Genomic DNA, 12,164 nt, shown 5'->3' on the forward strand with positions numbered 1-12,164 from the left:
CCTCATGGTTTTTCACTTTCTCTCCAGCCCAGTATTCTAGAGAGTTACCTTAAAATATTTTTACTTACGGGATACATCATTCTTCCAGTTTACTTACTTATTTGAGTTTTCAAGTTGATATTCTCTCTACCTGCACTTGAAATATTTAGTAATAGTATCAAGTTTGCCTTTTTCTCCTCTATTTATCTGGAAATGAGACAAAAGCCTTTCTGTATAGTCAGCAGCCATCTACTTCTTTAAATTAGGCATCCAGGGGCACTTGGGTGGCTCACTTGGTTAAGCGACTGACTCTTGGTTTCAGCTCAGGTTATGATCTCACAGTTCCTGGGTTCAAGCCCCACGTCGGGCCCCTTGCTGACAGTGCAGAGCCTGCTTGGGATTCTCTCCCTCTCCCTCTACCCCTCTCCCACTTGCTTGCGTATACTCACATGCTGTCTTTCTCAAAATAAATAAATAACTTAAAAAAAATTATGCATCTCATTTTTAGTCCCACATCAAGAGGACATATCTGTGTGCCGTGTGCCTAGTTTCTGGCCTGGTTGCTATTTTCTGGCGGTCTATCGTCTAATGTAGTTCTCTGAATTTAGGTGAGATATTTCTAAATCTTGCCACTCAGTTTTCTAAGTTAAAGGAAAAAAAGATTGTTCCCTGCTCTCAAAATGCTTACTTGACCACCTCTATCTGTACTGCTCCACTTTGGAGCATGTATATGCAGTGTGCCACTCTTCAGCCACCTTCCTGCATTCTCTTCCTATTCGAGTAGTTGTTTTCCGAATGGATGTGAAATACTGAGAGAGTTGGCAAACCTTGTTTGAGGACAATTCCTGGGAAAGGCAGTAGAGGTTGCCCAACTTTCTCATTGGATGGACTCCGGATCTCCAGCAGTCATTGAGGATGGACAAACCATCTTCCTTCCTTTGGATGGAAGCTTGGATAAGTTTTTCTAAATTCAGCTTTGTGACTCTTTCATATTCTAGTACCAGATGTTTTTAGGTTTAGTGTCCATTTGAAGCTGTGAGTTTTTCTTTTGTTTAATGTATTTCACTGGAAATTTAGTGGGAAGAAGGAAGGCGCTGAATCAGAAACTGCTGGTCAGGAGACATTAAACTCCTTGTCCAGTGTTTTCCTTCACATTCCTCCTCAGAAGTCATGGGAGTCTTGAGGGAAAAATTGGAGTCTAAATATTGTACTATTTCACTTTATTTAAGGCACAGAGAATGTATGAAAAATAATCTAGAGAAAGTTGTAAATGCATTAGATAATAATATAAAGTTATCTCTATGGAACTTTCCATTATCATGTAGAGAAACTATAAAATACTTTATATAAAATAGTTTACTTAGTAGCCAACAGATATTTATTTAAAAAGAAACTGTAATTACATGCTTTCACCTACATCCATTTTCACCTACATCATTAATAACTAGTTTATGAATACCTACTCAGAGAGTGAGCTTGTTGGAGTAGCTCACCCTATGCTACATATGCTGCAATTAGTGTTATCATTCAGATTGGATTATTATACTATTCAATCACCCAACTTCAGCTAATTTTGCATCAGCTATTCCCTGAGAAAACACTTGTTAAAGTAAAGATAGGTACCATATGTAAAGCTTTGAGCAGAAATTATAGTTTCATTCTAATAGCACTCAAGTATAGGCAAAAACAGCTCTCATTCCTTCCTTTGTGGAGCCTACCCTGGCATAGATAAGACAGACTTCAATCAAATAATTACAAAGATAATTCTAAAAATTTTGCTTCTGGTGCTGAAACCACACTTATAAAGTACTGTGCAAATATCACTTATTATTTCACCCTTGTAAAATAAGAACAGAGAATATTGCTGTCATCTGATTATAAAATCTCTAGCACTAGAGATGCCTTAAAATCTTTGCTGCAAATATAGTATTTTGCACTTTTTAAAGACAAATGTTTTCTGTTCTTACACAGGATAGGTAAAGAAAGTACAGAAGTTTAGTCTTACCATTTCTATTTCTGTATGAGGATGTTTCTATTTCTAGCGCAATTATATTCAAATTATATTGATTCAGTGATACGGTTCATGCTCTGGATTCATCTTTTTGAAAGAAAGAAACAAAATATACACAGCAGGTACCCCTGCAGAATGTTATATAAGAGCTACTGTTCTCTGTAGGACGTATATGTTTATTTGTGACTTCCACGGTATTCATGTTAAAAGATGGCAGAAGAGATGAAATTGGTCTTGTAAGCTAAGACACTGATCTGCAATCCTTCACCTTTTCTTTTTACTGATATCCTCGCTTCCCAAGTGTTTTCTCCAAACCTAGATTCTCCGAAGCCCCAGAATTCCAACAGGTGTTTCAGGCTGGGTTTCTGTTAACCCGCCGTGTTGACTTCCTGTCCCTCCAGTCAGTCAGCCTGACCAGTCTCAGGCAGTGATGGACGAACCCCTGGACCTGTCTTTTGGAAAGGTTATTAAGCGCATGGAGAGAGACCTGCTCAAGAATAAGGAAACACCGCTGTCCACCAACTGTGCTTCTTTTGTCAAGTCACTTCATCTCTTTGAAAAGCAGTTTTCTCTTCCTCTGTCCATGAAACGGAGGTATCTCGGTCTCATCCTGCCCATGTGCCAAAGTGGGGATAAGACAAACAGGCCAAAGCCTAAGGTCATGTGACCTGGCTATGGGAATAAAAGATTGATCAGGCCATCTCGGAGCAGGGTCCCTGTGATGTTTCTCTCAGAGTGACCTGGGAACTGCTCTCAGGAGGTCGTGTTTATTAGTCTCCCTACAGTGTTTTGAGAGTAGATTCTGTGTCATGTTCTTGGGTCCTCAGAGACTAGCCCAGCACATAGTCTCATTAAGTAAATGCTAGTTGAATAATGAGAGAGCTGTTTCTTCCTAAGTTCCATGAATAATCACAGCAGCTGATTAAGCACCATTTTTGTATTTCCTGTCAGAACACTCAGAGACTACCAGCAGTGATCCATGGTTTCCAGCTGGAGTAGTACTTTCTCAACTGGGAGGTCACAGTGATGACACAAGCCTCCGAGTTTTTGTGAAGATTAAATGAAAAGTGTCTCCCAAAGCTGATTAGGTACCTGGTGAAAGGGGAAAGACAAGTAGGGAGAGTCAGACCTGAGATATTTTCCACTCCAGCACCTGCTTCTACTGGGAACTTGAAGAAGCCACGTAACTTCTCTGAGCCTCCGAGCCTCTGACCCCATCTGAACAATGAGGTGGACAGTGCCTGTCCTCCTTCCCTTTTATTATTTACAACAATAAAACAGATAAAGGGTCCCACAAATGTAAGAAATTCAGTGGAAAGAACCGTGGACTAAAATGTACAAAGCCTGGCCTTGACACTTACTAGCTCTGCAACTTGTGCTACTGGCCACAGTTTCTTCATGTATAAAAATGAAAGTTCAATTAGTTTGTTCTTCATGCTTTTCCTGTTAATAGAGATGGACTTGCAGAAGTTCTCTTAATACACATACAGGCTTAAAATAATCACGTTTATAATTTTAGGCCTTGTGAATACTAAGAAAACATTGCACTAAAACTTTTGTCCATCTTCTGAATGATGTCTGAATTTACAGACTTCGTTCCGCTCTCCTGTATCGAAAGAATTCGACTGTACTCAGTAACAGTGCAAGCTTTAGTCAGTGTTCTCACTTTGTTGGTAATGAGTTGTACTCTCTTCTGTCAGTCTGTTTTGGTGAGATGGGAGGGTGGGGTAGCCAGAGATCAACCTGGCTGTTCACAGTTTTACCTGGGTTTGTCCTGCACACCAGTGGATTAAGCTAGTATATGCATTCATAGGAATAAAAAGACTCACTTGAGACAAGAATTACTAGACTCTGCAACCATGACAACCATCTCCAGGCTCTTTCATTTCGTAAATGTCATACCTGTAGTATTTGCAAGGGCCTTGGACTTCTTCCCATCTGGCCTTGGGAAAATGAAAAATGTTCATTTTTCATATGGGAAGCGAGGCCCCAGGGAAGCAGTTTACTAGCGGTCACAACAATTTGAACAAAGAAAATCCAAAGTCCCAAAGTTGCATGCCATATACTTGGTTACCCTACGCGGAAGGGAGTTTAACCACTGAGAAAATAAAATCTGGCACTTCCCCATGGTTGCGGTGTTTGTCGTAAAATCTGCCCTTTTGATTTCTTGCTACTCTTCAAACAGAGCCAGAGGTATTTGTTTTATTTCAGGTGTGACATTTTGTAGATTTTAGCACTTTTAACTAAGAACTGGTGTTGGGGTAATTAAAAAAAAAAAAAACTAGGTTCTTAAAATCATGCTTGTCTTAGTCTTGGATCACTGTGGAGGTCTTATTCTCTTGTAACCACTGTGCTAAAAGCTTTGCATGGGTTATCTCATTTAATCTTCCAATAAGAAGGTTATGACCTATGAGGAACTGCATTTTCCAGCTGAGGAAAATGAAGGTAAGAGAGGTTCGGTGATTTTCCAGCATCAGGTAGCTAGTTCATGGTAGGCCTGAGATGAATCCCAGCAGTCTAACTTAACTACTCTTCACGCTTGGCCACGGTAGAAAGATCAAGGAGTTGTTCTTGTCACTAACAATTGCAGATCCTTCAAAATCACCTAGACACATGGATTTCCTGGATGCCCATGTGTGCACACTGAAGTATAAGATCTCCGTGGAAAAGAATTCTGATAGCGTGAGGCATGTCTAATATCTAAGTATTTTGCTACTTCTGGTTTTTAGTTTATATTGGTGAGGGAGATTAGCACTAATATTTATTAGAAGGGGAAAGAGTTATCCTCATAGCATAGCAGCTCTTCAATAAATGGATACTGAATTAATCCTATTTTCTAAGGAAAATGGCACTGGATCAGGAACCAGAGATCTAAGTTCTTAGTTGTGGTTTTAACAGCAGTTCACTGTAACAATGTCAGTTTGTATCTACACCCCTTAGCTTTCCACATCTTAAAGGGAGTCCAGAAATATAAGCGTCGGTGATTCTGCAGTGGCATTGTTCACTGTAGGGCTCACAGCTGGAGTATCCACTGGAGTATCTGAGCATTTGAGCTGGGCTGCCTGACACTGTCAGGTCCTGAGAGATTCATCCAGGCTAGGACTTTGGGTAAGCTCAGACCTCATGAGCAAGGTGGAAGGGAGTTGCCATGATTTTGGAGCAGCACTTGCTAAGCACGTTGTTGCTCTGAGCAACTCCTAAAGGTTGGTAGGTTGAGCGTTTTGCCACTAGGTCTGTGGAGAGAAACTGAGAGAGCTAGGACTGCCTGTTTGGGGCCTCCTAAAAGAATGACTGCAGCACAGAGAATCCTTCCTCTTTAGAGACTGTTGGTGCACAGAAGCCCCTACGAACCAATAAGGATGAGAGGAGCAAGAGCCACATGGACAAGACTGCAGGAGTCTTCAGATCCGGAGATCAGATCTCCCCCAAGACGGAGAGCAGTGACAGAGCTATAGCAGTGTAGACCTTAGGGACTTCAATATAACAGGAGACCCGAGGAAGGAGCATCCCTCTCCATCCTTCCCATACGCCCTACTAGCTGGGTGAAAACTAGGAAAATGCAGGTTACACACCAAAGAGAGCTGAGGTTTATGAGGTGTCGTGACCTCCAAGGTGCACGTTTCTATCCCTCCATCAACTGACTCGCTTTTTCTGGTAATAAAACCTTAGATGTATTTGATTATGGTAATATTAGACATTTACAGTCCTTCTGGTACAATTCTAAATCCAAAATGCTCTGAAAACTGTTTAAAATAATTTTGTGGGTTGGGGCACCTGGGTGGGTCAGTCGGTTAAGCGTCGGACTTCGGCTCAGGTCATGATCTCACAGTTGGTGGGTTCGAGCCCTGCGTCGGGCTCTGTGCTGACAGCTCAGAGCCTGAAGCCTGTTTCACATTCTGTGTCTCCCTCTCTCTCTGCCCCTCCCCTGTTCACGCTCTGTCTCTGTCTCAAGAATAAATAAACATTAAAAAAAATTTTTTTAATAATTTTGTGGCAAGTTTAACTCATTTGGTAGTAAACCTGACTGAAACAGACAGGATGCTATTGTATACCACACTTAATGAGAAATACCTATGTTTGGTGGCAAAAATATTCGTGTATTTGATCACAGACTGCCTCCACAGACCAAGTTGTGAACAATATGCAATTTATGGAAAATGCAGCTTACTGCCTTTCTGAAAGTGGGAGAATTCTGAATTCCAAAATCATCTGTCCTCGAAGATTTCAGAAAAAAAAGACTTTCAACCCATAAATTGTTTTGGGGGTTTTTTTTGTAAATTTTGGTGCATTTCTTTATTCCTTAAAGAAATAAATATTTCGTTTGTTCTTCTCACCCTTACAGAGAAAACGAAGTGGGGGGAGGGGAGAAGCAAAACAAATGTAAATGGTGGTTCTCATGCTGATAAACTGTAGCCAAAGCTTTTGGGGGTGTGGGTTCCTCAGTAGGAGTCGGTTTTCGGAGGAGTGAAATCTGGATCTCTACCTTTCCAGCAGTCAAAAAAAAAAAAAAAAAAAAAAAAAAAATCACCGATGTCGCTGTGGAACCGCGGCACCGTCGTCTACTGCCTCACAGCTGCCAGCCAGAGCGGTGTGGGAGCTGCTCAGCCTTCTGTGCGTGTGGCTCGCGGGACCATAGCGCCATCTTTCTTCCAGATTTGGAATCGGATCTTCACCCGGCCTCTGGCCGACTTGCCTGCTTGAACTGTGACATCCACAAGACTCTCCGCACCAAGACAATTCCTTGACACTCAGATCGGAAAGGAAGTGCTGCAAAGGGGGCTAGAAAATGTGTTTTCTTTTCTTTGGTCCCCGAGCAATTAAATTCGTAACCTAATCTGTTAGGGAATGTGGGCCATAAACCCTGTGTTTCGTTAGTTTGCACCTAGTGAGTCATTTTACACACCAGACATTTTAATTTACAACCTGCTGCATTGCAGCGCTTTCCTAGGCCTTCTGCTGTGTGATAAGGTATTCTTCTGGCCGCTGAGGCTTAAAAAATATAGATACACTCTCTTAGTTCAGATTTTTTTCTTTCTTTTCAATTTTCAGTTGCAAATCAAACATGCAGTTACAGAAGCAGAGATTCAAAAATTGAAGACCAAGGTAAGCACCATTAAATGGTGTTTGAATTGTACTTTTGAAACTTTGGATGCTATGACTACATTCAACCCTGGGACTAAAGGATTTGTTCCTGTGCATTTGAAAGAGTACAGATGTGAGAGGTTCATTTCCACTGTTAGATAGGTAGACAAACCTGCCAGCGAGAACACCTACCCCGAGGGGGCAAGTGCCACCATACTCCCTCCGTGAAAACAGCACAGTATTTTAAAAATACATATTTACATATTTGCACATATGTGGCCGGTTCCCTCTGAGATTTCCTCGAAGATTAAATATTGTTAAAGGTTCTAGCATCCGAATTACATTTGACCGCTAATTATACTGTTATCATCCAAGCTCTTAGGTTGTATCTCTCTTTATTTATCTTATTTTAAGTAGGTTTAATCATTTATTTATTTTTAGCTTATTCATCAGAGACAATGTATTTTAATGTAACACGTTCTTTTTCATGGAAAAAAATTCCAGTTCTATTAATTAAATATTATGGAATTTAATACAATATGTGAATAATTGACTTGAGGTGCCAGATGCTCCTGGAAATTTTTAGACAAGTTTAGTTTGTATTATTTAAATTTGTGGGAAAAAAACAGTTCTTGATAAAGGGAGTATGTATTCTTAGTCTACATATGAAATAATACAAGATTCAAAAGGGCATGTTTAGTTGGTGAATTATAAGGTACTTGTAAATTACTAGAATTGTGTCTAATTTTATCAAATATGTCATTTCAAAGATTTAAAAATGTTTTTGAATTACTTTTAAAATAATATTCTTTATTGTTTTTATGGTCCTTTAAAAATTAAGACATGATTTCTCCCTCACCACTAATGATCTGTTTTCCTGTTCACACTGAACACTTATTTTGTTTTTTCCATGTGTTTTAAATGGAGATGAATTAGCAGGGCTATTTTGGTTAAATGGTATTCTCAGCTAATAACTCTGTAGCTCCTTAGTCAAAACATGTCTATACATCATTCATGGTGTCAGCCAAGCTCTGTGAATAATCATTTTTAAATTAGTAGTGGTTGATAAATAAACAACTTGAATACAAAACATTGCTTAATAAAAGATGCAGTAAAAACCTAGTCCTATTTTAAATTGCTATTGTTTCTTAGCACAGAATGGAAGAATAGACTTTTTTAAAATTGTCGGTTATAATGAGGGGGAAAGAAAGATTTCCCCTGTGGATTGTAAGTGCTTTAACAAAGCTTATATGTTAGACCAAAAACATTTAATTTAGAAAATCCTATAAATAAGAAGTTTGTATTTTGTTCTTTATTATATTGGCATGTAATATTTATAATAGCTTATTTTACTATGACTCTTTATATCCATGTTGAAAATTGAATTCCTAATTTTGAAATATTTTTTTTATTTTTGACTTTGTAATCTGTTTTGTCAATGCATTTAGTTTAAAATATACATATATATACATATATATGTATTTGCTGAATGTGGTATGGTTTGGGGATGTCTTAGATTTTGAAAATTGTTAGTTGATAATAACTCCGCATCCTTTTGAATTGGAAAAGAAGCATGTGAAATAGGTGAAGCACTAGTTTAAAGGTCAGTTATTGTGAATAAATGACCTTTGACCCCTCACCTAACTGATCAGACTTGAATTTCTGTAGAAATAAGGGGGTTGGACTAGTTTACTATCTTATTCCTAAGAGTCCCTGGAAGCAGAAACACAGAAAGCTTCCTTTCTGTTTCATGGGAGGGATTTAAAATAATTCAGCAATAATTTATATTTTTACTTTCAGTATCTTTTATACTTTCATGCAAATTGTAGCTTATAAGGCTCTGGAAATTCAGAACACTGTCAGCAGAATAATGAGCTACAGACTATGTTCATGTCAATTGAAATAAGGGATGCCATCATATTATTAAAAGGGATAAAAACGAAGTGAAGATAACTAACATTTATCAGATTATGGCCAGGAGCGGTTCCAAGTATGGCGTTGTGTTACATCACAGTTCTGTCTTATAGGTAATATGCTGGAGTCTTAGAGAACTTCAGTTAGCTGCTTAAGGTTTAAAGGCCAACAATAATGGCAGAGCTGGGATTCAACTCTAGACTGAATGACTCCAGAGACACCCCCTCCCCTCATAACTATTAGGCCAAACTGTACTTCTGCCCTTCTCTCCTTCTCAGCATGCCTCTCCTCCTTTCGCTTTTTAGTTATTTTTTTTGTATGTAATTATATGAAGAAAAAAACTCTAAAAGAAAGTACACTGAAGTTCATCGGATAGAATCAGTCAGACTCTAAAACATTATTTATTTACTGTTCATAGAATTTCAAACCACGTGGTGTGATGGAAAGATCATGGGAGTTGAAATCAAATCCAGGCTGTATTATTTATCAGATGTGTGACCTTGGGCAAGCATTTCAATTTTCAAGGCTACCATTTTATAATTTCTGAAATGCTGCAAATACGACTTGCTCTTCTCATCTCAAGGTTCTAGATGATTAAGTATATGTGACAACAGAACTTAATTTAAAACATACTATAAAGACATGAAGGATTTTTGCTACAGAATACCCAGATTATCCTTATCTTGACATTTGCTTTCTCCAGCTGCAAGCAGCAGAAAATGAGAAAGTGAGGTGGGAACTAGAAAAAACCCAACTCCAACAGAATATAGAAGAAAATAAAGAGAGAATGTTGAAGCTGGAGAGTTACTGGATTGAGGCTCAGACGTTATGCCACACGGTGAACGAGCACCTCAAAGAGACTCAAAGCCAGTATCAGGCCTTGGAGAAGAAATACAACAAGGCAAAGAAATTGATCAAGGATTTTCAACAAAAGTAAGCAGCTTCTAATGACTAAAGAATAGATGTGTGCATCTAAAGAAGGTGTATATCCCATCATTTTGTAACATTTAGTAGAACAGAAAAAATAATCTTGGTTATCCCTTTAAGAAGCATAGTTAGAAAGCATAGTTTTGGAAATCACTTCTATGGTGTTTTCATGTAAGATAATATTTTGTTTATTTTACAGTTTTTTGGCAGTCGGTTATCTCTGGATTTCTTTTTGATAGTCATTCCTAGTAACTATGAAAACATTTAAATTTCTGTCCTTTTCGAAACAACTCTGTGACCAAGAAGCAAGAAGCCCAGTTGAAGTCACGCACACCCACCGTATATACAGAGAGGGCAGCAATTGGGCCTTGATGAGGCTGCTTCTGTCTCTGTTAGAATCAGCAACTGCAGAATTTTCCCACTTCAGATGGTGTCAATACTGACTAGCAAGACCCCCTGCCCTGCCATTTTCTCTTTCTCAGCTGTCGAGAGAAAACACAAGGGCCTCAGTCCCCTGCAGAAGCAGAGTCCTGGCACTACACTCTGCTTTTGCATTTTAACAGCTCTTTCCACACTCATGCTGCTTTGCTTCCCTCTGTTGGATTTTGGTGTAATTTCAGGGAAATTTTTACTGCATTTTTTCATCAGTTTACTTCTGGCCAGTTAGAACAACAAAAAGCAGTGCCGGTACCCTTCCCCATGCCAAGCCTTAGAAGCTAAGTGTATGCATAAGATTCATAATGTCTCTGTCATTTCCTATCACAGAAAGAATGTTTTTAATATTTAAAGGAGATTGCTATAAAATGTTAAAAAGGGAGAAATTACCCTTTGTGATCGTGAATTCAGTACATCACTATTTTAACCCTTCTTGCCAAAAATAGTATACCTAATTTTATTTCATGAAACAACCTTATAACAAGCATTGCCAAATTTTCAGGTTGTAGTCCAGGCTCTCAAAATGGAGATATTTTCTCCCTCTCCCCATATTATCCTCAGGTGTATAGGCGACAGCTCCCCTCCTCCCCCTTGCAGCGTTTCTGACCCACCCAACCCTTCACCACTGTCATTCACAGAAGGAAAATTATAATTATCTTTTGTAAACTCTTACCATCCAGTTCTATCAGCTTACTAAGCATATGACTTTGTTAAGTGTGGAATTATAACTACATGACGTGTAATTATCTCCACTAAACTTACCCAAGGTGGGTCATTAGTCCAGTAGCCTCTCTCTAGATCTGTCTGGGTGTTTTAGAGTCAGGAGTTACAAATGAAAATCACAGTAAGCAGATTCAAAGCATTTTTCCTTACTTTGAGATCCATTAAAATATTTTATTTGCTTTCATTACTAGATACCTTTTTTTTTCTAACTATGATTGAGTTTTGTCTATTTAAATAACTGTCCAGTTATTTATCCCACTGTGCCATTTATTGCTTCAAATAAGAATGTTCACATGTCTCCTCATTTATTGGGTATCTGATGCAATCAGATCTTTTATTTTCTTCTTAAGAGAACTTGATTTCATCAAAAGACAGGAAGCAGAAAGAAAGAAAATAGAAGATTTGGAAAAAGCTCATCTTGTGGAAGTTCAAGGTCTGCAAGTACGGGTGAGTTATGTGCTTGGGACTACTAAGGAATAGGATGGTTTTGCTTAGTACTTGGAGAGGAGTGCTGGCTTAGAGTTTCATGGATGGGTTTTTTTTTTCCCTTAGATTAGAGATTTGGAAGCTGAGGTGTTCAGACTACTGAAGCAAAATGGGACTCAAGTTAACAATAACAACAACATCTTTGAGAGAAGAACATCTCTTGGTGAAGTCTCTAAAGGAGATACCATGGAGAACTTGGATGTCAAGCAGACATCTTGTCAAGATGGCCTAAGTCAAGGTTTGTTTAACCTACCGCAAAAATTGTTTTTAATGACTGTAAAATTTGGCTTTATATTCTTCTTTTTCCTTCCCAGAGATTTAAAAGTTGAAAAATCTTTTCTGCCATGGGAAAGAAAAAAGGTTTATCAAAATAAGAACCTATTATTTCTTTCTTGTTTTATCAAAACTCAATGATTTCAAGTAAGGAAATAACAAAATTGAAACTTAAGGCAAGCCAAGTGTTTTTAAGCCATCATAAAATTGATAGACTTAATAAACTACCTTAAAAAAATAAACTACCTTAAAATGATAGTTCGCCCCGTTGGGTGAAGCTATACTACTTATGTATTAATAAGTAAAGCTTCCGAGTTATTAGAATGAAGATCTT

General features: G+C 38.4%; 1 protein-coding gene across 11 annotated transcripts in view; it reads left to right on the forward strand.

Moving 5' to 3' along the window:
• The window catches only part of PPP1R9A (protein phosphatase 1 regulatory subunit 9A), a 329,127-nt gene that overhangs the window by 262,074 nt on the left and 54,889 nt on the right, over window positions 1-12,164 (forward strand). For all 11 annotated transcript variants that reach the window (XM_042918086.1, XM_042918078.1, XM_042918070.1 and 8 more), the window contains 4 exons: window positions 7,040-7,093; window positions 9,690-9,919; window positions 11,422-11,518; window positions 11,624-11,795. In XM_042918086.1, the coding sequence (XP_042774020.1) occupies window positions 7,040-7,093; window positions 9,690-9,919; window positions 11,422-11,518; window positions 11,624-11,795 (553 nt within the window). The remainder of the gene's footprint in view (window positions 1-7,039; window positions 7,094-9,689; window positions 9,920-11,421; window positions 11,519-11,623; window positions 11,796-12,164) is intronic.

The sequence above is a fragment of the Panthera leo genome, chromosome A2 (genome assembly GCF_018350215.1).
Source record: "Panthera leo isolate Ple1 chromosome A2, P.leo_Ple1_pat1.1, whole genome shotgun sequence".
NCBI classification, from domain to species: Eukaryota; Metazoa; Chordata; class Mammalia; order Carnivora; family Felidae; genus Panthera; species Panthera leo.